General features: G+C 39.6%; 1 protein-coding gene across 1 annotated transcript in view; it reads left to right on the plus strand.

Annotated features, from left to right (window-relative positions):
* Cyp2c66 (cytochrome P450, family 2, subfamily c, polypeptide 66) overlaps positions 1–16,786 on the plus strand; it is a 72,859-nt gene extending 56,073 nt beyond the window's left edge. The window contains exons 6-9 of the mRNA NM_001011707.1: positions 956–1,097; positions 6,568–6,755; positions 13,822–13,963; positions 16,479–16,786. Coding sequence (NP_001011707.1) covers positions 956–1,097; positions 6,568–6,755; positions 13,822–13,963; positions 16,479–16,660 — 654 coding nt within the window. The 3' untranslated portion in view covers positions 16,661–16,786. The remainder of the gene's footprint in view (positions 1–955; positions 1,098–6,567; positions 6,756–13,821; positions 13,964–16,478) is intronic.
* The last annotated feature ends 10,265 nt before the right edge of the window (positions 16,787–27,051 follow it).

Raw genomic sequence — 27,051 nt, forward strand, 5'->3', positions numbered from 1 at the left:
ACTCCAGGCAGGATTTGGTATGGATAGTTGTGTCACATGGTTAGCTCCAGGGTGTGGTTGGATATTGGAAGGGTCCTGTCCCTGGCTGTTTCATGATTCCTGTGCCCTGTGCACTCCTGTCCCTCTTTGGCCAGTTATTAGAGCAATAGTTGTCTCACGTGTGAACTGTGCCCCTGGGAGATCAGCTCTCTCTGGGCAGGATTTGGTCATGGACAACTGTAGGACAGAAAGCCTTAGCTCCAGGGCACAGATAGAGACAAGGAGGATCCTGTCCTCAGCTACTCTGTATTTCCTGTGCCCTGTGCACTCCTGTCAGGTCCCTCTTTGGCAAGATATTGGTGCAAAAGTTGTGGTCTCACCTTTGAGCTTATTAGTGAAAGCACTCCTTGGAGACTAACATTCTTCTGGTGGGTTGGGTAAAGAGGGTTTTGGGACAGCCTTAGCTCTCAAGGGCAGATGGAGACCCAGATTTACTATCCTTATTCACGGAGTATACTTGCCTGATGAGTCAGGGGCCGTCCTTTTTTTTTTTTTTTTTTTTAATTACATTTACAATTGTGACCTTTATCTTAATGACTGGTCATCATATCACTTGCTGTTTCTTTTTTTTTCCTTCTTATGTAGGTTTTGAGTAAAATATGTTTTTTACAATAGGGAAATGGGGCACCAGTTTTTCTTTCCTCTTTTTTTTGGGGGGGGGGAAGGGGGTCCATAATTTGCATGTCTCACCTAGCTGAAGAGTCTCATGAAAGAGTTTTCCACACAAGAAACTGGGTATAGGATTGCATGATGAGGTAGGGGGTACACGTATCTCCTGAACATAGGTCAGTTTCTTCTCCTGCTACACTTTCCAAGGTCTGTCAGGTCAAACTTATCACACATAAGTAATTTTATTCACTTTAATAAGTACATTGACAAATGATTTTTTTGGATAACATAGTCAAACTATTCCTAGGAAAAGCACAACCCAAAGACGGAGTTTACTTGTGAGAACTTGATCTTCACAGCATCTGATCTGTTTGCTGCTGGGACAGAGACAACAAGCACAACCCTGAGGTACTCTCTGCTGCTCCTGCTCAAGTATCCAGAAGTCACAGGTAAGGACACAGTTTGGAAGAAAATGAGTTTCAGAAAGAAATTAGAAGACACTCCTGGAGTCCTTCATTTTGTTTGTCTAAGGGAAACCTCAGAATTTAACCTTTTGTGGCACTACAATCTGCTATATTTATCAGTAGGACTGAAGTAAGATATCTTAGTCCATAGCAGAGAAGTGAAGACACAAGGCAGGAGTAAAAAAGACTAATAAAGTCCTGTTCTATTGCATGGATTTCATAGCAAGTGATTTGAACACACAAATTGTTTTAAAAATACAAGTTAGTTTAAATTGGAAAAAAAAACCATACTGAATAGCAGATATATTCTTGAAGGTACTTTTCTATTTCTTAAAATTTGTGATATAGAAACTTTTTTTTCAGAAAAAATATCAACCTTAGAATTTAATGAGAGGACATTTCAATTTAGGGAGAATTTCTGAAAGAAAAAATCCCCATATCTGTTATGTTAGAAATCTGCTTCACTACAGTAGCATTTAACATAGATCTAATTATTGAGGGACTATATATTTTTTAAATTAAAATGTTTCTATGTATATGAATGTTTGCCTACATTATCTTTGTGTACCATGCACATACCTAGTATCCACAGAGATTAGAAGACAGAATGAAATATATAGAACTGTAGTTGATACATGGTTATGAGCCAGTGTATAAAGAATAGGAATTGAATCCAGGTCCTCTGTAGTAGCAACAAGTGCTCTTAAGCTCTGAACCAATTCTTTTTTATTTAATTAAATTAATTAATTGATTAATTAATTTATTATTTTTTATTTTTGTTTTTGTTTTTCAAGCCAGGGTTTCTTTGTGTAGCCCTGGCTGTCCTGGAACTCACTCTGTAGACCAGGCTGGCCTCGAACTCAGAAATCCGCCTGCCTCTGCCTCCCGAGTGCTGGGATTAAAGGCATGTGCCACCACTCCTGGCCCTTTTTCATTTTAATTCTGTAATTAATCAATTAACATCCCAAACACTGCTCCCCATTTCAGTCCTTCCCTCACAGAGTCCCTCTAACCTTACATTCTCCTTTGAGAGGGTGGGGTCCCCAGGATATCCCACAACCCTGGCACATCAAGTCTCTTCCAGATTAGATGCATTCTCCCACTCAGGCCAGACAAGGTAGTCCTATAATTTTTGTCTTTTAATAACATCTTTATAATTTTCCTTAAAGAGAACCAAACATGAGCAATCAGATGCCTCAATGAGCAAGGTTCTTGCTCAAAATCTATATTCCTTGTTCTCAGGTACATGGTGGAAGGAGAGAACAGACTCCTTGATGTTGTATATTATCCTCATATATACACTATGGCACATTCAAAACTGCAGAACCACATGTCCACAGTCATGTTCTCAAGTAAGTGTGTGCACGCGCGCGCGCATGCACGCGCGCGTACACACACACACACACACACACACACACACACAGAGAATAAAAAAATTGTAAGAAAGTAACTCAGCTCTGCCCACAAAGGTGAAAAAGACGTTGCAACTGTGCCACAAATCCACTCAAGTGATAACCATAATTTCTTTTTCCTTTCTTTTTTATTAATTGATTATTTTATTTATTACATTTCAAATATTGGAAAAAATTTCCATCCTATTACTCTGAGGTAATGTCTGTCTTTGTCACTGATATTTGTTTCCTGTATACATCAAAATTCTGTGTCCTGTTTATGTACTCATTCTGTTAGTGTATGTGTTTTTATTGGGGAATTGGGTCTATTGATGTTGAGATTGTTGCTTCTTGTTATTTTTGTTGTTACAGGTGGAATTATGTTTGTCTGGTTCCCTTCTTGGTTTGTTGTGAGACGATTAATTTCTTGTTTTTTCTTGGGTGTAGTGTCCCTCCTTGGGTTGGAGTTTTCTTTATATTATACTCTGTAGGGCTGGATTAGTGGAAAGATATTGTTTAAATTTGATTTCCATCTATGAGAGTTTTGCTGGGTATAGTAGCCTGCGCTGACATTTTTGTTCTCTTAGGCTCTATATGACATCTGTCCAAGATCTGTCCAAGATCATCTGTCCAAGAGACTTTTACAGTCTCTGTTAATAAGTCTGGTGTAATCTGATAGATCTCCCTTTATATATTACTTGGCCTTTTACCCTTACCACTTTTAATAGTCTTTCTTTGTTCATTTATTTGGTGTTTTGATTATTATATGACAGGGGGAATTTTTTTTTTTACTGGTCCAATCTATTTGGCATTGTGTAGGCTTCTTGTATGCTTATGGGCATCCCTTTCTTTAGGTTAGGGAAGTTTTCTTCTATGATTTTCTTGAAGATATTTAGTTGGGGAGTCTTTTAGTTGGAAATATTTGCTCTCTTTTTTACTTACTATTCTTTGGTTTGGTCTTTTCATTATGTCCTGAATTTCTTGGATGTTTTGGATTAGGAGCATTATGCACTTTGCATTTTCTTGGACTGTTGTGTCAATGCCTTCTATGCTATCTTCTACACCTGAGACTCTCTCTTTTCTCTCTTGTATTCTGTTGGTGATGCTTGCATTTGTTATTCCTCACCTCTTTCCTAGATTTTCCATCTCCAGGGTTGTCTCCCTTTCTGATTTTTTTCTTTATTGTTGCTATTTCAATTTTTAGATCCTGCACAGTTTTCTTCAATTCCTTCAACTGTATTATGTTTTCCTGTATTTCTTTAAGAGATTTATGTGTTTCCTCTTTAAGGGCTTCTACCTGTTTTCCTGTGCTCTCCTGTATTTCTTTAAGGGAGCTATTTATATCCTCCTTAAACTTCTCTATCATCTTCATGAGATGTGACTTTAGATCAGAATCTTGCTTTTCAGGTGTATTAGTGTATCCAGGACTTGCTATGGTAGGAGAACTGGGTTCTGATATTGCCAAGTCACATTGGAATCTGTTGCTTATATTCTTGCACTTGCCTCTCAGCATCTGGTTATCTCTTGTGTTAAGTGGCCTTGATGTTTCTGACTTGAGCCCATCCTTCCTATGAACCTAGTTATGTTGAGCCTTCTTGGCTCAGGCTGACTCTAGATATGGATGGGGGTCTGGAGAGCCTGATCTGTGAGCCTGTCTATGTCAGAACTCCTAGGATTCAAGATGACTCTGGATGTGCACAGGGTGGAGTAAGGGTCTGGAGTACAAGAGCTGCTCCCAGTCTCAGATATCTCCGGCAGAGCAGGAGGTCTTGCATACTCTGATCTCTTGGGGATGGTCCCAGTTATGCCAGGTATTGGGGCAGTAGTGGTGGACTCACCTTTGAGCCTGGGGGTATCATAACTCCTGGGCATCAAGCTTTCTCTGGGTTTAGGTGGGGTGGAGGGCAGTTGGAGCACAGTATCTGCTCCTGGGCATAGATGCAAGCTTTAAGGAACTTGTGTCTCTGGCAAGGTGGGAGGTTCTACATCCTCTGGGCCATAGGGGGTCCCAGTTAGGCCAGGTATTAGGCCAGGGGTAGGGGACATACCTGTAAGCCTGGGTGTGTCAGAACTCCTGGAAGTCAATCTGTTTCTGGATATGTGGGGGGGGGGGAGCTGGAGCACAGGATCTACTTCCAGGCACAGTTGGATATCTGAATGAAGATTTGGCTCCAGCAGGGTGGGAGGTCCTTGATGATGATAATTTCAAAGTCCAATTAGTCCTTTTAAGTTCAGAGGATTTGATATTGCCTAATAAAATTGAACAGTGAAAATGTAGTATTCACTAGACCTCAAACAATAAGAAGGGGAATAAAGATGGACAATTAATGAAGAAGGGAGGATGACATAGGAGGAAGATTCAATAAGGAAGAAGAATAATCTGTGCTTTCAAACCTTCTATATCTCTTCTTTCAGCTTCTTCAATTTAAGTAGCAATATATAACTTCTATAGAGTAACTGTGATGTACACACCTCCATGTGTTACTATCTTTTTAGATAATGGTCATATAATATCCATAACAATGAATAAAATGAAATAATTGACCAAGATGTCATGTCTTGTAGTTTCAGATTACCAGTGTGGAAGAGAAACCTTTAGGTAATAAACCATGTCATATACAGTGAATTAGTAGTCAGATTTTACCAGAATTCTGAAAGCTTATTGTTATATATACTCCTAGAAAAAAGGGAATTTTCAAGCCTTCCTTGTTTGTTATGGAGTTTAATGTTTTCTTTTTTTTCCAAAAATATTGGAACATACTGCATTCAAATATGTGATACAATTCATGCTAAGTAATGGGATACAGGAATCCAGAGTACTCATGGGGGAGATTGAACCATAAGGGAGGCTGCTGGGCGTCACACTTAAAATCTCACTTTCCAGTTCAGAATGGACTGATAGATAAGAAAAATGTGAGACCAGAACCAGGAAGTAAACAGAAATAAGTGGTTGATAGTATGAAACTTCCCCTAATTGGACATGTTTAAGCAGAACTTTGAAACATCTACCTACATATTTCAAAATAATTCCAATAAAATGAAAAAAAGTCTAAACTGGTAGAGAGAAATGGAGTTAAATCCAAGATATCATTAACAATGAAAATAGTCATTTAAAAAAAAAAAAACAGGGCATAGGTTGTACTGTCATCCCTCCTCTCTTCCCGGTCCCACCTCTGTAGGTGTCTGCCCCATTCACCCTCCCCTTCTTAGAAAAGATGAGTCCCCTTGGGTACCACCCCATCCTGGTCCATCTAGTCCCAGCAAGACTAGACACACCCTCTTTCACTGAGGCACAACCAGACAGTCCATGTAGGGGGAAGGGAATCCAATGACAGGAAACAGAGACCAAAACACCCCATACTCCACTTGTTAAGGGCCCCATATGAAGGCTAACTTGTAAATTTCTACAAATATATGGGAGGGGGTCTAAGTCAACTCTTGCATACTTTCTGGCTGGTAGTAGGACACAGATTTTATGTAGTAATGAATATTTAACCAATAAATACAACACAGTTGCCCTTTTGGACTCAGGGAAATTAGTTTATATTTAATACATCTACCAAATATGAAACTCCTATTCCCACATGAAGAAGAATTAAATTTCTCCAATGATAGATAAGAATGAAGTAGTCATTCCACATAATTATAAATTTCAGGAGAAATTGTTGGAATGTGGCCATATTTGGAAACTACACGCAGACATTCACACAACACCATTGAAATTTATTTTAAAATGTATTGCATTGTTTTTGTATAAATATAATATTTGTTTAATAGTTTTCTTCTGTAAGAGCTGTTTTCTTTACTCAATATTCTTCTGTTTATTATTTGAAATCAATACTGATATTGATTTTTACATATGCTAATTTATATGTAAGGGCTCTATATTGTTACACCTAATAGATAGGATATTAGTATGCATATCACAGCAACTGTCACTTCATTAGCAAATATTATGCTTTCAGAATACTGTCAAGCATCTTCATCTTGCTACAAGTGACCCCGAGTTGGGGCCAGTGTGCCAATTCATTCCATTTCTGTCATTTCCCACTGTGTTAAAACAGCCAAAGTCCAGGCAGAGATCGACTGTGTGATTGGCAGACACAGGAGCCCCTGCATGCAGGACAGGCATAGCATGCCCTACACTGATGCTGTGTTGCATGAGATCCAGAGATACATTGATCTCCTTCCCACCAGCCTTCCCCATGCCGTGACCCGTGACGTGAAATTCAGAGAGTATCTCATTCCCAAGGTAAGCGTCCTTCTTCTACACTGTGCCTTAATGCTCTTGATCTCAAATTAGAGTGAGTGAAACTAGATCACTTGCCCAAGATACTGAGTCTTGCAATTTCCAGATTACCAATATTAAAGAGAAAGTTATGCAAAACCTTCAGAGAAATTAGGAGATTAAGCCAACCAAACCACACACAGTATATTCAAAACCAGGCTGTACTAGAATTTTTGTTTTAGAAGTAATTAGAGGTCTTTATTGAAAATTATTGAAAATTCTTCATAACTTTCCAGCAATACTAAACATGTCTTTATCTGAGTAATTTACTTTTCCTTTATTTCAAATAACATAGAGATACTCAGTGTATATTGTTTACCTTCTTTTTTTTATATATTCCTTCTCTTTATTTAAATTTTTTTTACCTTCTTAAGAATTTACTGAGTGGTTGGTGGCAATTTTTTTGTCCCTACAATATAAGAAAAATGTAAACACTTTAAATATGGAACCTGGATACATTTTATGCTATTTCCAATAAAAGCTTATAAATTTTTAGATCACATCTTGGTTTGTGACACTGTAGACCTTTCACATTTTCTCTTGGCTGTTTTTACTTTCAAATAAAATTAAAAGTTCATATTGTTAGTCTTTGAAAAGGCCCTTCTAGTATTTTACCAGAATGCTAAGAAGTACATTGGCACATTTATCATAATTCATATATTAACCTATTAAATATTCCAGTTCATATAATGTTCTCTGTTTCAGGGTTGGTTTATATGTCAGTGTCCTCTAATAGTTTGCTCCCAGTTATAACTGTGGCATAAAAATGGACAATGTAGATCTCACAGGGGTCACTTGTTGTAAGGTGGGCTGAAGCATGTTAACTATGCTGCTAGTGGATATGGCTACTTCTTGTCTTAAGGTTCTACCCTTTTCCTAATTAATAAAATCTATGGTATGGCTCATTGACACCTTATGAATATCCATTTTTGTGAATTATCTGGTCAATTTCAAAATTTCAATGTTTATACTCAAGTAAAGTGATGGCCCTTACTGGAATTCTTAGAAAATTTGCAAATTTCTAAGTCTGTCCTCTCTTTAGGTTTTGTCCAGCTGCTCTAACTGTGAACAGACATCATGTATATTTTAAAATTAAGGCAAATAAACTGTATGACAGGGAAAAACTCTCAATAATTTGGTTTTGACCACGTTATTCCACAAGACATTGTTATTTTTATCAGACATTATTCAGGTAACATTACTATGAGCAGATAATTCTGATTTTTCATGTAAAACCTTACATTGGAAGCCACATTTCAACTATGCATGATTCAATAATAACAGGGGTGAAGTAGACAAATGGGTCGTGATGCATAACAGTGTTAAGCTTGTTGATAACAGAATATCAAATTACTTATTTGGAGGACACTGTATCAAGAACACTGCCACTGGACTACTGCCAACCAATCCCCATGTGTTACATGACCTGTGTGTCTATATATGCCTCTGCTCTTGTTTGGACATTATTTCCTCATAAGCTTTGACTATGCCATAACCATTGTTTCTCTTACTTCTTTTATTTTAAATTTTTTTAATTAGGTATTTTCCTCATTTACATTTCCAATGCTATCCCAAAAGTCCCCCATACCCTCCCACCCACCCACCCCCACTTTTTGGCCCTGGCATTCCCATGTACTGGAGCATATAAAGTTTGCAAGTCTAATGGGCTTCTCTTTTCAGTGATGGCCGACTAGGCCATCTTTTGATACATATGCAGCTAGAGTCAAGAGCTCCGGGGTACTGGTTAGTTCATAATGCTGTTCCACCTATAGGGTTGCAGATCCCTTTAGCTCCTTGGGTACTTTCTCTAGCTCCTCCATTGAGGGCCCTGTGATCCATCCAATAGCTGACTGTGAGCATCCACTTCTGTGTTTGCTAGGCCCCGGCATAGTCTCACAAGAGAGAGCTATATCTGGGTCCTATCAGCAAAATCTTGCTAGGGTATGCAATGGTGTCAGCGTTTGGAAGCAGATTATGGAATGGATCCCTGGATATGGCAGTTTCTAGATGGTCCATCCTTTTGTCATGGCTCCAAACTTTGTCTCTGTAACTCCTTCCATGGATGTTTTGTTCCCAATTCTAAGAAGGGGCACAGTGTCCACACTTTGGTCTTTGTTCTTCTTGAGTTTCATGTGTTTTGCAAATTGTAACTTATATCTTGGGTATTCAAAGTCTCTGGGCTAATATCCACTTATCAGTGAGTACATATTGTGTGAGTTCATTTGTGAATGTGTTACCTTACTCAGGATGATGCCATCCAGGTCCATCCATTTGGCTAGGAATTTCATAAATTCATTCTTTTTAATAGCTGAGTAGTACTCCATTGTGTAAATGTACCACATTTTCTGTAACCATTCCTCTGTTGAGGGGCATCTGGGTTCTTTCCAGCTTCTGGCTATTATAAATAAGGCTGCTATGAACATAGTGGAGCACGTGTCCTTCTTACCAGTTGGGACATCTTCTGGATATATGCCCAGGAGAGGTATTGCTGGATCCTCCGGTAGTACTATGTACAATTTTCTGAGGAACCGCCAGACTGATTTCCAGAGTGGTTATACAAGCCTGCAATCCCACCAACAATGGAGGAGTGTTCCTCTTTCTCCACATCCTCGCCAGCATCTGCTGTCACCTGAATTTTTGATCTTAGACATTCTGACTGGTGTGAGGTGGAATCTCAGGGTTGTTTTGATTTGCATTTCCCTGATGATTAAGGATGTTGGACATTTTTTTCAGGTGCTTTTCTGCCATTCGGTATTCCTCAGGTGAGACTTCTTTGTTCAGTTCTGAGCCCCATTTTTTAGTGGGGTTATTTGATTTTCTGGAGTCCACCCTCTTCAGTTCTTTATATATATTGGATATTAGTCCCCTATCTGATTTAGGATAGGTAAAGATCCTTACCCAATCTGTTGGTGGTCTTTTTGTCTTATTGAGGGTGTCTTTTGCCTTGCAGAAGCTTTGCAACTTCATGAGGTCCCATTTATCCGTTCTTGACCTTACAGCACAAGCCATTGCTGTTCTATTCAGGAAACTTTCCCCTGTACCCATATCTTCGAGGCTTTTCCCTACTTTCTCCTCTATAAGTTTCAGTGTCTCTGGTTTTATGTGGAGTTCCTTGATCCACTTAGATTTGACCTTAGTACAAGGAGATAGGAATGGATCAATTCGCAATCTTCTACATGATAACAGCCAGTTGTGCCAGCACCATTTGTTGAAAATGCTGTCTTTTTTCCACTGGATGGTTTTAGCTCCCTTGTCGAAGATCAAGTGACCATAGTTGTGTGGGTTCATCACAGGGTCTTCAATTCTGTTCCATTGGTCTACTTGTCTGTCACTATACCAGTACCATGCAGTTTTTATCACTATTGCTCTGTAGTAAAGCTTTAGGTCAGGCATGGTGATTCCACCAGAGGTTCTTTTATCCTTCAGAAGAGTTTTTGCTATCCTAGGTCTTTTGTTATTCCAGATGAATTTGTAGATTGCCGTTTCTAATTCGTTGAAGAATTGAGTTGGAATTTTGTTGGGGGATTGCATTGAATCTGTAGATTGCTTTTGGCAAGATAGCCATTTTTTCTATATTGATCCTGCGAATCCATGAGCACGGGAGATCTTTCCATCTTCTGAGATCTTCTTTAATTTCTTTCTTTAGGGACTTGAAGTTCTTATCATACAGATCTTTCACTTCCTTAGTTAGAGTCACGCCAAAGTATTTAATATTATTTTTGTCTATTGAGAAGGGTGTTGTTTCCCTAATTTCTTTCTCAGCCTGTTTATCCTTTGTGTACAGAAAGGCCATTGACTTGTTTAGAGTTAATTTTATATCCAGCTACTTCACTGAAGCTGTTTATCAGGCTTAGGAGTTGTCTGGTGGAATTTTTAGGGTCACTTATATATACTATCTTATCATCTGCAAAAAGTGATATTTTGACTTCTTCCTTTCCAATTTGTATCCCCTTGATCTCCTTTTGTTGTCTAATTGCTCTGGCTAGGACTTCAAGTACAATGTTGAATAGGTATGGAGAGAGTGGACAGCCTTGTCTAGTCCCTGATTTCAGTGGGATTTCTTCCAGCTTTTCACCATTTACTTTGATGTTGGCTACTGGTTTGCTGTAGATTTATTTTATCATGTTTAGGTATGGGCCTTGCATTCCTGATCTTTCCAAGACTTTTATCATGAATGGGTGTTGGATTTTGTCAAATGCTTTCTCCGCATCCAACGAGATGATCATGTGTTTTTTGTCTTTGAGTTTGTTTATATACTGGATTACATTGATGGATTTCTGTATATTGAACCATCCTAGCATCCCTGGGATGAACCCTACTTGGTCAGGGTGCATGATTGTTTTTATGTGTTCTTGGATTCTGTTAGCGAGAACTTTATTGAGAATTTTTGCATCGATATTCATAAGGGAAATTCGTCTGAAGTTCTCTATCTTTGTTGGGTCTTTTTGTGGTTTAGGTATCAGAGTAATTGTGGCTTCATAGAATGAGTGGGGTAGAGTACCTTCTGTTTCTATTTTGTGGAATAGTTTAAGAAGAACCGGGATCAGATCTTCTTTGAAGGTCTGGTAGAACTCTGCACTAAACCCATCTCGTCCGGGGCTTTTTTTTTTTTTTGGTTGGGTGACTATTAATGACTGCTTCTATTTCTTTAGGGGATATAGGACTGTTTAGATCATTAACCTGATCTTGATTTAACATCGGTACCTGGTATCTGTCTAGAAACTTGTCCATTTCATCCAGGTTCTCCTGTTTGGTTGAGTATAGCCTTTTCCAGAAGGATCTGATGGTGTTTTGGATTTCTTCAGGATCTGTTGTTATGTCTCCCTTTTCATTTCTGATTTTCTTAATTAGGATGCTTTCCCTGTGTCCTCTAGTGAGTCTGGCTAAGTGTTCATCTAGCTTGTTGATTTTCTCAAAGAACCAGCTCCTAGATTGGTTGATTCTTTGAATAGTTTTTCTTGTTTCCACTTGGTTGATTTCACCCCTGAGTTTGATTATTTCCTGCCGTCTACTCTTGGGTGAATTTGCTTCCTTTTGTTCTAGAGCTTTTAGGTGTGTTGTCAAGCTGCTAATGAGTGCTCTCTCTAGTTTCTTTTTGGAGGCACTCAGAGCTATGAGTTTTCCTCTTAGAAATGCTTTCATTGTGTCCCGTAAGTTTGGGTATGTTTTGGCTTCATTTTCATTAAACTCCAAAAAGTCCTTAATTTCTTTCTTTCTTCCTTCCTTGACCAAGTTATCATTGAGAAGAGTGTTGTTCAGTTTCCATGTGAATGTTGACTTTCTATTATTGAAGATCAGCCTTAGTCCATGGTGATTTGACAATTTCTATATTTTTGTATATGTTGAGGCTTATTTTGTGTCCAATTATGTGGTCAGTTATGGAGAAGGTACCATGAGGTGCTGAGAAGAAGGTATATCCTTTTGTTTTAGGATAAAATGTTCTGTAGTTCTCTGTCAGATCCATTTGTTTCATAACTTCTGTTAGTTTCACTGTGTCCCCGTAGGTTTGGTCTTCTCATTGTGTCCTGGATTTCCTGGATGTTTTCAGTTAGGATCGTTTTGCATTTTTTATTGTCTTTGATTGTTGTGCCGATGTTCTCTATGGAATCTTCTGCACCTGAGATTCTCTCTTCCATCTCTTGTATTCTCTTGCTGATGCTGGCATCTATGGTTCCAGATTTCTTTTTTAGGGTTTCTATCTCCAGCGTTTCCTCCGTTTGGGTTTTCTTTATTGTGTATACTTCCCTTTTTAGGTCTTGGATGGTTTTTTTCAATTCCATCACCTGTTTGGTTGTGTTTTCATGCAATTCTTTAAGGGATTTTTGTGCTTCCTCTTTAATGTCTTCTACTTGTTTAGCAGTGCTCCCCTGTATTTCTTTAAGTGAGTTATTAATGTGCTCTTGATGTCCTCTACCGTCATCATGAGATATGCTTTTAAATCCGGGTCTAACTTTTCGGGTGTGTTGGGGTGCCCTGGACTGGGCGAAGTGGGAGTGCTGGGTTCTGATGATGGTGAGTTTTCTTGGTTTCTGTTAGTAAGATTCTTATGTTTACCTTTCACCATCTGTTAATCTTTGGAGTTAGTTGTTATATTTTTCTCTGTTTAGAGATTGTTCCTCTGGTGATTCAGTTACCATCTATCAGCAGACCTGGGAGACTAGCTCTCTCTTGAGTTTCAGTGGTTAGAGCACTCTCTCCAGGCAAGCTCTCCTCTTACAGGGAAGGTGCACAGATATCTGGCGTTTGGACCTTCTCCTGGCCGAAGATGTAGGCCAAAAAAAGGACCTTTTCCAGAAGCTGTGTTGCTTTGTCCTGTCACAGAAGCTGTCAGTTTCTGTGGTGCACACTCTCACCTGTGCAGACTACTTTGGGCAGAGTCCCGGAACCAAGATGGCTACCGCTGATCCTGAGGCAAAAGCCTCCCGAACCGGGCGGACACCTGTCCTCTGGCCGGGAGGGTGGCCAGATGCCCGGAGCCCCAAAAGGGTGGTGCCTCAGAAGCTCTGTGGCTCCTGCCTGTCCCAGAAGCTGTCAGCTTCTGTGGTGCACACTTTCACCTGTGCAGACTACTTTCTTTGGATTCCCGGAACCGTTTCTCTTCTCCTTTCTTTCTTTCTTTCTTTCTTTCTTTCTTTCTTTCTTTCTTTCTTTCTTTCTTTCTTTCTTTCTTTCTTTTTTCTTCTTTTCTTCTTCTTCTTCTTCTTCTTCTTCTTCTTCTTCTTCTTCTTCTTCTTCTTCTTCTTCTTCTTCTTCTTCTTCTTCTTCTCTTCTTCTTCTTCTTTCTTCTCCTTCTCCTCCTCCTCCTCCTCCTCCTCCTCCTCCTCCTTCTTCTTCTTTGGGGAGACAGGGTTTCTCTGTATAGCTCTGGCTGTCCTGGAACTCACTTTGTAGACCAGCCTGGCCTCAAACTCAGAAATCCGCCTGCCTCTTCCTCCCAAGTGCTGGAATTAAAGGTGTGTGCCACCATGCCTGGCCCTCTTACTTCTTAAACCTTTATATTACGTGACTTGTTTATTCTTCTTGTTTCCAGGGCACCACTGTCATAGCATCACTGACTTCTGTGCTATATGATGATAAAGAATTCCTCAACCCAGAGAGGTTTGATCCTAGTCACTTTCTGGATGAGAGTGGCAAGTTTAAGAAAAGTGACTACTTTTTTCCTTTCTCAACAGGTAATCAAAATTATTTCCTGGTCTTTTGAATCTTACAATATTTCCACCCCATCTTCCACAATGCTCCCTAAGCCCTAGCTTCAGGAGCTGTGCTAGAGATGTGTCTGCTGGAGCTGTGCACAAAATGTTCAACTGCTCTTTGCATTTTTATCAGTTATGGATTTCTCTAAGGGTTTCTCTTTGTTTCAAAGACAAGTTTCTTTGATGAATGTTAGACACTTGCCTGCAAATATTGATAAGTAGAACCATGACCTCATTATGTCAGAGAAGTTGAGTAGGTTTCCAGTACCTGCTGAGGGGGCTTTAAGCCCAATTAGACAGCCACTGTTTACCAACAAGATGCATGTGTGTCATTATCGAACCCTTAGGGACATTTTGACATGCTTGGCATTATTGTGGCTCATCAATATCACAGCAAGGTAGGAATATTGATTGCCAACTTTCTTCATGAAATTGTGTCTCCTAGAGGTGACAGGGAAACTTGACCCATGATATATTGCTGCCTAAACAAGACTTGAGCATGTACAGCACCAATAGGTAACATGAAATAGGGAAGTCTCATGGAGATCCATTCCTAAACCAAGAACTACAGGCAACTAAAGAATGCTAAGAGCAGAAAAAATTTCTTTCTCCCCATTGATGAGCCTCTTCATTGTTTTTACAATACTATGTTGTTAACTTTTAATTCATATGCATACAAGTAACATTAACGGACTTACCATGGTGTATTTTTATATCTATATACACATATTACATATACATTTAATTACATGTATATATACATAGACACATTCACACACATATATTTGTAATTTATATGAAATAATAATAGAGAAAGATCACAAATTTTAGAGGGAGCAAGCAGGGTATGGGAAAATTTACAGAAAGTAAAGGCAAGGATTAAATGATGTAATTATATTTGAATTTCAAAAAAAATTCCAGGCAACAGAATAATTTGTATGTATCTCTTGAAACTTTCCAACTTGTATTTTCTTTTAGAATAGCAGACTAGCTTTGATCTAGTCATTATTCCCAATGCCTATGCACTTTCTCTGAGACAAAACGTATCTGCTGATCCACATTAGTGGGACTTTAGAATGTTGACTTATCCTTTCCAAACTCACCAACCTAAACCATAGCGTGGTTGGACTGTGTGTCTAGATATATCATTAAGCTACTATAGAAGTTTTCCTTGATAGTAGGGCATGTTGCTGTCTGTGAGGAAGGTAGCCAGTGTCATGATAGCCCACTCCTTGGTACCAGTCTTCTGTACAAGTTACTTTTCTTGATTTTGTGTACAAATTCTTGTTAAGAAGCACCTTAAAGGTTTATTTCTGCTTATGGTTTGAGGGAAGATCGTCTATAATGGAGGAAGAGACATGACACAGAAGCCCCAGTTTGGGCAGGGAAATGATGGTTCCCTAGTAACTGCACACTGCCTGCTGCTGGAACTGCAGAAGGGCTGAAGCCAGCCCTTGTTATTTGGTGAGAGGCTTAGGGAAAGAGCAATATATAGCTCTGGGGTAGCTGGAAAGATTCATTTCACATCTTGGCTTAACATGAAACAGATGGCAGGCTAAAAGCTAGAGAGACTATAAACCTTCAAGACACATCTCCAGTGACTGAGTTTCATTCTAAGCTTCCACCTACTAAAGTTTCCAGAACATTATAAACAGCATTGCCAACTGTGGACTACATATTTAATTAAATACATGAGCCAATTTAGGACATATTGTATTTGGTACACATCACATATTCTTTTGTAAGCAACTGTTTCTGCTGACTACTGCCTGTCCATTTGTAGATGTGGATTTGCATCTGTGGTGACTCAGTTTGCAAAGATGTCAGGTTTTTCAGTCCCCAGAGTTGTTTAATTTTTACAATTTAAGACTATTCTCAAGATGGTTACTGGCTGTAGTACTCTGAGTATTTGTTAAGAGATACGAGAAGGTTTTCTTTAAAGTTCCCTACTTATGAGGTGTCATGATTATCTGCTTCTTTAGATGATTTTTTTTTTGGTCTGGGTGGAACCTTCTGTCCATGTTGCCCCACTGTCTGTTCTCCCTTTCCCCTCTCTGATGGTAGTCTTTCACATTATCCTGATATTTGGTTCCAAAGAAGTAGTATTCTGTCTCTTCTGATGTATTATTCATATTCTCTGGAGTACACCATCTATCCTTTTGTGCCCCATTAAATAACAGGGTTTATCACAGCTACCCACCTCCATGAGCAGTAATAAATGTTCCTTTATTTTAATTGTGGGGATGGGAAGTCCAGTGTTCAGTGCTGTTATTTCACCTTCTAAAGCTTTTTATACACCTACTTTAATACGGTATTTCCTAGTATTAGCCATGGAGAAATGTATGTCAATCATTTTTAAATTTACCCATCCAAATGACTATCCATCCATCCATATCAAAGAGTGACATAGGTTTTCTTTTATTACAGTTGTCAACACAGTCCTTAACCCAATAAGCACAAGGAGTTTATTACTTTCTTTGTTTTTTATTTGCAGGAAAACGGATTTGTGTGGGAGAGGGTCTGGCTCGAACAGAATTATTTTTATTCTTGACCACCATTTTACAGAACTTTAACTTGAAATCTCCAGTTGATCTGAAAGACCTTGATACTACTCCAGTTGCCAATGGATTTGTTTCTGTGCCACCCAAGTTCCAGATATGCTTCATTTCCATCTAAATGGATTTCCCCCTAAAGCCCTTTCCTTGAGGGTATAGCTTATCTCTTCTGTCAGGCATGTCTCTCTGACCCTATCACCAGAGTTCTGGGATTCCATATATATCCCTGCACAAACTGATCTATGTCCTTCTTTATTTATAAGGCAAGTAGTACTAAGCTAAAATAATATATCAAGATGTTTCTTCAACATAATACACACAAAGAAAGCATGACATCTCTGACCGTCTATCTCTTAAAGGTACAGAAAATTCCTATCTTCTATTTAAGGCAATTTTTAGGGTTACTGCAAAACAAGTCTGCAATTCCCTATGCTATTCAATGATTTATTGATTTCAGCCATGTTCTTATCTGATGGTGAATTACTAACATATTATTTTAAAACTGAGAAATATGACAGTTTTTAAAGCACTGTGTGTTTTAAATAAAAGTATTACAATTCTGGTCTGTTTGCAAAGATTTTTTCTTTTTTGGTATGGTCTCATGTAGTTCAAGCATTATGCAGCTGAAGGTAAATTTAAGTTTCAAATCACCTGCTCTAGCACCTGAGTTCTGAGAGAGTATATATGTATATATATGTGTGTGTGTGTGTGTATGTGTGTGTGTGTGTGTGTGTGTGTGTGTGTGTGTGTGTGTGTGTGTGTGTATGCTATGCCCACTCCAGTGAAGTCTGCTTGACAGGCTGAAAGGCCTGGAAGCACCCACAAAGCAAAGAGTTTCAAGAAAACTATGCTTCCTGGAACCGTCCTGGACATTCCCATAGCCTGTATACTCAAACCTTGTCTCTTCGTTAGTCTGGTGTTTGGATACATGTGCTCTCTTTCAGTATTGTTTTATTATAAGTACCTTTAAGGGTTGATTTTTGACATATAGCTAAGCCTCCACTAGTGTTCCAATGGTTCCTAGAAAATCCTTGAAGCCGATGGTGAGCTTGGAGTTCAGTAAGAATGTTAACTATTCAGTAACATTCAAATTCACTGCTAGTAGAGACAGTGAAACCAATTACAAAGAACAGAGCTAGAAAAGCTCTGGGCTAGTCTGCATAGTGATTACTTAGGGCAATAGCTGAGTCATACTCAAACACAGGAATACACAATGGCCCAGCAAATAGGTGGGTTGTCCCTTGAAAGAGTTAGCGGAAGGGGATTCCCCTGGTACAGGTTTTTTCGCTAGGCCCAGAGGAATAACATTAATCAGGTATTTACTAAAGAACCTCTGGTGGTGGGTTTAGCAATAGACTAGCATTTCATCAGAGCATTCACCAGGCTCCATTTTAAGTGATAAACGAGGCCTCGTCCTCACCATCATTTGGCGTATGCATTCCTTTTGTTTTGTGTCACTGTAACTTGGAGGATGTGTTCACCTGGTGTTTTGGTTTTCTTCTGTATAAAAAAGTCTGGTGTTCCTTTGGACATTGCATTCAGATCCAACACACTCTCTCGTGTCTGCATCTGTCTGTCAATTCTCCCCAACTCTATGCCCATCTGTCCGAACCCCTGATTCCCGCTGATTGAGGGGGGGCATCTAGGCCCAGTCTGTGGCATATATCTATATCTATATATGTATCTATATATGTATCTCTATCTCTATCTCTATCTATCTGTCTGTCTGTCTATCTATCTATCTATCTATCTATCTATCTATCTATCTATCTATCTCACAAACTAATCCATTGTCCTTCTTTGTACATAAAGCAAGTAGTAATAAGTTAAAATAATGTTCTAAGATGGTTTTGTTTCTTTATAATAATACATACAAAGAAAGGAAGAATGGTAGCAAGGATTTTTAATCAAGTCTCACTAATAATAAGTGCAGGGTTGGATCAGAATGAGAAAAATGATTCTATAAGAGAACATACAGAAAGGGCCCAACTTAGGGAGGATGGCACATTAACTGTCATGATTCCTGTCACTGAGATGGCGTTATTCTGAACATAAACACTTCTCATGGTCTTTTCAGTTTGTGACTCTTCGCTATAACCAAGTATGAATCAATGCTTCCACCCTGGAAATCGTGTGCTGTGTGTATCATCATTTTCTCCCAAACAAGACCAGAGTTCTTGGAGTTTCATCAGTTACTTTTTCTAATTTCCACACATTTTGTTACATTCATAAGAACTACGGTAACTTGATTTTATGACTCTAAAGTCATTAGCATCATTGGATCACTAGAAAGCACACAAATATATATTCAGATATCATTAAATTCTAGTTAGCATTTTTATTTCTTTCAGCCTTATGTCAACCATTGACCTTTGAAGTTAAAAATTTAAATGCTGTATTACCATGTGTACTTGCATGCCAAAAGAGGGCATCAGATCTTATTATAGACAGTTGTGTGCCACCCTGCTGGAGTTTGAACTCAGGACCTTCTGAAAGAACATTCAGTGTTCTTAACCACTAAGCCATCACTCTAACACAGTCATTATCTTTTTAAAGTTCATTTCTCAAAGGAAGCTACTTGACATTCTCTTTGTTATAGCTGCAAACACAGTGCCTGTTCCAGTCGAATACAAGAAGATAATTACATTTTTTTTTTCAGGAAAATGTATTTGTGTCAGAGATAACCTGGCTCAAATGAAGTTATTTTTATTCCTTACTACCATTTTATAGAATTTTAACCTGAAATCTGTTGATCCACAAGAACTTGATACCACTCATTAATGTAAGATATTAATGCTTAGAAACTTATATACCTGTACATATATGCGGGCACATTTACAATTTACTTCCAATACATACCATATATACATATGCACTTGTATGGAATTAACTATGATTCATTGTTAAACTGAACTTATGTAGCATGTATCTTGCCTTTTGCTATTTTTTATATAAATGTAACTTTTATTCATCAGATGTAATTGCTGTTTTGGAGGCTTACTGTTGAAGAAGCTTACCCTTTCTATTCCTTTCTGAATTCTGGCTGGCTGGTTCAAATCACCTATTCTGACCCAAAGTTCTCTCCTAGCTGATTAACTCAATCTGTCTTCTCTCAGCTTCTTTCTGAATGGTTCTGCTTAAACTGAAACTAACTCTGGAAATGTGTTCTAAACTTCTGGCTTCTTACTCTCTGGCTTCAGTTGCCTCTGATGATCTGCACTGAACTTCATGAACTCATGAACGAGCTCAACTCCACTGCACTGCACTCAATGCACTGCCTCCAAACTCACTCAACTGTTCTACACAGAGCTGACTGACTTTCTCTTCTTGCACTGCTCTTAAATAGCTTCTCTTTCTTGTCCCATTCTCGTGAGAGTTGGGTGAATCCTATCTGATTCTTTGTTTGAAATCTTTCTCTGATGCTTCACTTTGTCTGCCCCTCAACTGGATGTCACTTTCAAACATGGCTGTTTCCTTCCACAAACTAATTTTACCTTAAAAGTACATAGTAAACTTGCATTGTAGAAAATTTTAATACCAACATAGAGTTTCTACCCTGCCTCGATCTTTCAGTTTCTGAATAAAAGACACTCACCTTTTATTATTTACAATAAACCTTAAATAGCACAAGAGCTGGGCAGATATCACCCTCTATGCTATTAGAATTTACTTTCCTATTGATAACATTGAGTAATTACTTACTATATTTCATCTGGTCTGCTTTTAAATCCAATTGCCAACCCTCAGGGCCACATTTTGATGACCCACCTAATCCATGGTGGCTTCTCCACCATTCCCTTCTCTTCCTCATAGTTCTTCCCCAACTCCAAGCTCTGGAATCCTCATCCCTGCCTATGTTTCTTCTGCTCAGCTATTGGTTGTTGGCATCTTTATTTACTAATCAGAAAAAAACCTTGGGGGTGAGGTAACATAGTGTCATTTGGGTCTACATGTGGACTCTCTCATCTCTGGGTTAACCAGGTCTTGAGGAACCAGTTTTAGGATTAGAATACAAGCAGCATTAGGCCAACCTGGGTATGTTTGTATTCCAACCAAGGGGATTTAAGATCTATGGTGTGTCTGCATTTCATTCAGATCACACAGACCTAGGTCTTTGGATATGGTCCCTTGCTCTATCCTTCTATACTTCTACAAAACAGTATTCCAGGAAAAGCCTCAGGATAACAGAATGATGATCTGAAAATGCCTCTCCACTTTATTTTTTATATTGTATTATATTGTACTGTATTATATTGTGTTATATTATATTATTTTTCAAGACAGGATCTTTCTTTGTAGTTCTGGATGTTTGGAACTCTCTCTGTAGATCAGGATGGCCTGGAACTCACTAACTTGCCTCTATCTCCTGAGTGCATGGATCAAGGCACATGCCACCACCACCCAACTGACATTTTACTAGTTATGACAGTGACTATCCTTGACTTATTTTGCACCATTAGCATGTCTCGCTTGTGATATCAAAGGTATTTTCAGCATCTAATGAAATGCATGGTATGTACTCACTGATAAGTGGATATTAGTCATAAAGTAGACATACCCTTGATACACCCACAGACACAAAGAAGTTAAACAAGGAGGAAGGGCCAAGAAAGGATATTTGAATCATACATAGAAGGAGAAACAAAATAGTCATAGGAGAGAGGGGGAGGGAGAGAGGAGGGGAAGGGGGATGGGGAGACAGGATCGGTTATGGGGAGAGACAGGAGAGAGTCCAAGAGGGCCAGAAGAATGAATTGAAATTTGCAGGTGCTGGGGTTGGTGAGTGGGGAATGGAGAGTGGAAGAGAATCTCTAGGAAGTCCCAGAGACCTGGGATGGGGGAGGCTCCCAGGAGTAAATCTGGATGGCATTAGCTGAGATGTCAAAGTGAGGTCCTGACCTCCTGTGCTGCTACTAAAGACTGTGTCTGGGTTCATGGCCCTGATATGATGTGTGTACATGTGTGTGCGTGCATGCATATGTGTTTGTGCGTGCATCCGTGTGTGTGTGTGTGGGGGGGTGGGCTCTGTTATTACCAAAGGACAAGAGGATGTCCCTAGTCTGGGCTGCCATTTGGGGCCATGTTGATGTCTGAGAGTTGTGCAGATCTAGCTTCATTCTTTGGTGGGGTCTTGAGGAAGATCTTGCTCTAAAGGTATCAGAGCAGGAGAGCTGGCCCCAGTGTTCTCCAGCTGTAGAACTCTGAGAATAGGCTCTGTACCTCATACAGGAGGCACAGAAGAGCTGGGCCTGGTTGTTTGTGAGTGTATCAGCCTTGAGTTTGTTAAAGTGGGAAAGCTGACCCTGCCACTTGCCTACCATGAGGTGGAGTAGGCACTGGGGAGATGCCCTCTCCACCTGACACAGTTGAGAGAGCTGGCTCTAGGGTTATGAAAGCTGGTCTACCCCACCCTAGCTGTAACACAGTAGAGCTGGCTCTGATGGCAATGGCATGGGTGAGCCAGCTTCTATAGTGTGAGACTGTGAGAGCTGGCCTTGTTGACTAGAGCATTGGGTGAGTTAGCTGGAGCAGTGCTGTAGAGCTAGCCCCAGTGGCATGGGCTCAGGAGAGCTTGTGAAACAAGAAATTTAGCTACCATCTAGGCCCAAATATAGGGCTTTGAATTGGCCTACCCCAACATCTAACTCATCAATGAACTGCTGGAGTATGTGAAAGGGCAGGTCCTGCTCATCCAAAGTTGCAGGATCTCTAGGACACATGGCAACAACAGGGTGTCTGAGAATGCCTGTCAGGATCCATTATTGATGCTGTAGCAGAAGGCACAGGCCGTCAACCAGATCAATGACTCATTGCAATGAACATTTGTAAGTAAAGATTTATGAATAAAAGGGTGTACTGTGGGACACATTGTGGTAGACTATAGCTTCAATAACAGGATTTTATGTTTTACTTTATGTATTTTATGTATTTACTTATTTGTTTTTTATTATTAATTTTTTATAGTCCAGTCATTGTCCCCTTCCTGGTTCACTCTCCCACAGTTACTCACTCCATACTTCTTCCCCCTGTCTCCAAGAGGATGTTCTGTCCACCCTTCTCTTCACCAGGCCTTCACACTTCCTAGGGCCTCAAGTCTCTCCAGGGTTAGGCACTTTTCCCACTGAGGCCTTTGTGAGGCTGATGCACTCACAAAGCAGGGAGTCCTCTGCTGTATATATGTTGTGCTGTATATATGGGCTTCAAACTAGTTCATGTATGCTAACTCAGTGAAAGAGAGATATCAGGGGTCTAGGTTAGCTGAGACTGCTGGTCTTCCTATGGGGACACCCACCTCCTCAGCTTCTTCCAGCCTTTTCCTAAATCAACCACAAGGGTCCCTGACTTAACTTCATTGGTTGGATTTAAGTATTGCATTTGTCTCCATCAGTTGCTTGTTGGGACTCTCAGAGGACAGCCATGCTAGGCTCTTGTCTGTAAGCACACCATAGCATTAGTAAGTGTCAGACCTTGGAGCTTCCCCTTGAGATGGATCCCAAGTTAGGCAGGTCACTGTATCTCCTTTCCCTCAGTCTGTTCTCGATTTTTGTTCCTGAAGTTCTTTTTTACAGGGACAATTCTGGATCAGAATTTTTGACTCTGGGTTGGCAACCTTATCCCTCCACTTGATGCCCTGTCTTTCTACTGGAGGTAGACTCTACAAGTTGCCTCTCCCCACTGTTGGTCATTTCATCAAAGGTCCCTCCTTTTGAGTACTGAGAGTCTCTCACCTCCCAGGTCTCTGGTACATTCTAGAGGGTAACCCCAACTCCAACCCCCTGAGGTTGCATATTTTTATTCATTCTATTGTCCTTCAGGGCTCCTCTCCTGACTCCCCACTCCATACATGATCCTGTATTCTTTTTCCCTCTCCCTCCCTCTGCCTCCTGTGCATGTTATCTCTCTCTCAAGTGGGATTGAAGCATCCTCATTGGAGGCCTACTGCTTGTTAACCTTCTTGAGTTCTGTGGATTTTATCCTGGGTATTCTGTGCTTTTCTTGGCTGATATCCACTTATTAGTGAGTATATGCCATTCATGTCTTTTTGGATCTGAGGTACTTTACTCAGGATGATATTTTCTAGTTCCATCTATTTGCCTAAGAATTTCATGAAGTCACTCTTTTCAATAGCTGAGTAGTACTCCATTGTGTAAATGACCACCTTTAGTGGATTCATTCTGTTGTGGGACATCTGAGTTGTTTCTAGCTTCTGTACATCACAAGTTAAGTGTCTATGAACATAGTGGAGCATGTGCCCCTGTGTATGGTAGGGCATCTTTTGGGGGGTATGCCAAAGAGAGGTATTGCTGGGTCTTCAGGTAGGTCTATTTCCAGTTTTCTGAGGAACCTTCAGATTGATTTCCAGAGTGGTTGTACCAGCTGGCAATTGCACCAGCAATGGAGTAGTGTTCCTCTTTCTCCACATCCTTACCAACATGAGGTTTTAATCTTAGCGATTCTGATTTGTGTAAGGTGGAATCTCAGGATCATTTTGATTCACATTTCTGTGATGACTTAGTGTAGCCATCCAGCAGCCATGGGCAAACTTCATTTACTTGAAAGGGGTGCTGGAAATAAGGTAAGTGGGCTAGAGAAGGATGAAGCCAAGAAAAAATTTTGATCAAGGTTCAAAGTTTAATAATAATCTTTGTGTATATAAAGGAAAAAACCCCACAAAATCTATCCCCTTCTTCAGATGGAGTATGTTGTAGCATCAAGGTCAGTGGAGGCAGCCAAAACATCAAAGTTCCCATGAGAACCTGCAACTGCAGCCAAGACAGATGTCTCTGTCTAGGTTGATAAGACCTGTCATGGTTTATATTTGAGGTCTGCTTAGCCTGCTCAAGGCTGGGAAAACTGCTCAGTCTTTTCAAGGTTGGGAAAGGTCTGCTCAAAGTTGAGAAGGCTCCAATTAAGAACTTTAAACATGGGGACCCCGCCGAGTGTAACCTGCACAGGCAGCTGGCCACTTTCCCGGCCAAGGATAGGGATCTGCCCGGCGCAGGAGCGCTTTGCCTGAGCATCAGCAGCAGACATCTTGGTTCCAGGACCCTGCTGAGTGTATCCTGCACAGCTCCAGAGAATACCAAATGGCGAAAGGCAAACGTAAGAATCCTACTAACAGAAATCAAGACCACTCACCATCATCAGAAACCAGCACTCCCACCCCACCTAGTCCTGGGCACCCCAACACAACCGAAAATCTAGACCCGGATTTAAAAGCATATCTCATGATGACGGTAGAGGACATCAAGAAGGACTTTAATAACTCACTTAAAGAAATACAGGAGAACACTGCTAAAGAGTTACAAGTCCTTAAAGAAAAACAGGAAAACACAACCAAACAGGTAGAAGTCCTTAAAGAAAAACAGGAAAACACATCCAAACAGGTGATGGAAATGAACAAAACCATACTAGACCTAAAAAGGGAAGTAGACACAATAAAGAAAACCCAAAGTGAGGCAACGCTGGAGATAGAAACCCTAGGAAGGAAATCTGAAACCATAGATGCAAGCATCAGCAACAGAATACAAGAGATAGAAGAGAGAATCTCAGGTGCAGAAGATTCCATAGAGAACATCGGCACAACAATCAAAGAAAATACAAAATGCAGAAGGATCCTAACTCAAAACATCCAGGAAATACAGGACACAATGAGAAGACCAAACCTACGGATAATAGGAGTTGATAAGAATGAAGATTTTCAACTTAAAGGGCCAGCAAATATCTTCAACAAAATTTTAGAAGAAAACTTCCCAAACCTAAAGAAAGAAATGCCCGTTAACGTACAGGAAGCCTACAGAACTCCAAATAGACTGGACCAGAAAAGAAATTCCTCCCGACACATAATAATCAGAACAACAAATGCACTAAATAAATATAGAATATTAAAAGCAGTAAGGGAGAAAGGTCAAGTAACATATAAAGGCAGGCTTATCAGAATTACACCAGACTTTTCACCAGAGACTATGAAAGCCAGAAGAGCCTGGACAGATGTTATACAGACAGTAAGGGAACACAAATGCAAGCCCAGGCTACTATACCTGGCCAAACTCTCAATTACCATAGATGGAGAAACCAAAGTATTCCATGACAAAACCAAATTCACACATTATCTTTCCAAGAATCCAGCCCTTCAAAGGATAATAACAGAAAAAAAAACAATACAAGGTTGGAAATCACGCCCTAGAAAAAGCAAGAAAGTAATCCCTCAATAAACCTAAAAGAAGACAGCCACAAGAACAGAATGCCAACTCTAACAACAAAAATAAGAGGAAGCAACAATTACTTTTCCTTAATATCTCTTAATATCAATGGACTCAATTCCCCAATAAAAAGACATAGACCAACAGACTGGCTACACAAACAGGACACAACATTCTGATGCTTACAGGAAACCCATCTCAGGGAAAAAGACAGACACTACCTCAGAGTGAAAGGCTGGAAAACAATTTTCCAAGCAAACGGTCTGAAGAAACAAGTTGGAGTAGCCATTCTAATATCGATAAGATCGACTTCCAACCCAAAGTTATCAAAAAAGACAAGGAGGGACACTTCATACTCATCAAAGGTAAAATCCCCCAAGAGGAACTCTCAATTCTGAATATCTATGCTCCAAATGCAAGGACAGCCACATTCATTAAAGACACTTTAGTAAAGCTCAAAGCACACATTGCACCTCACACAATAATAGTGGGAGACTTCAACACACCACTTTCATCAATGGACAGATCGTGGAAACAGAAACTAAACAGGGACACAGTGAATCTAATAGAAGTTATGAAACAAATGGACTTAACAGATATCTACAGAACATTTTATCCTAGTACAAAAGTATATACCTTCTTCTCATCACCTCATGGGATCTTCTCCAAAATTGACCATATAATTGGTCACAAAACAGGCCTCAACAGATACAAAAATATTGAAATTGTCCCATGCATCCTATCAGATCACCATGGACTAAGGCTGATCTTCAATAAGAACATAAATAATGGAAAGCCAACATTCACATGGAAACTGAACAACACTCTTCTCAATGATACCTTGGTCAAGGAAGGAATAAAGAAAGAAATTAAAGACTTTTTATAGTTTAATGAAAATGAAGCCACAACATACCCAAACCTATGGGACACAATGAAAACATTTCTAACAGGGAAACTCATAGCTCTGAGTGCCTCCAAAAAGAAACTGGAAAGAGCACACATTAGCAGCTTGACAACACATCTAAAAGCTCTAGAAAAAAAGGAAGAAAATTCACCCAAAGAGGAGTAGATGGCAGGAAATAATCAAAATCAGGGGTGAAATCAACCAAGTGGAAACAAAAAGAACTATTCAAAGAATTAACCAAAGGAGGAGTTGGTTCTTTGTGAAATCAACAAGATAGATAAACCCTTATCTAGACTCACTAGAGGGCACATGGACAACATCCTAATCAACAAAATCAGAAATGAAAAGGGAGACATAACAACAGATCCTGAAAAAATCCAAAACACCATCAGATTTTTATACAAA

Source organism: Mus musculus, chromosome 19 (assembly GCF_000001635.26).
Source record: "Mus musculus strain C57BL/6J chromosome 19, GRCm38.p6 C57BL/6J".
Classification (NCBI taxonomy): Eukaryota; Metazoa; Chordata; class Mammalia; order Rodentia; family Muridae; genus Mus; species Mus musculus.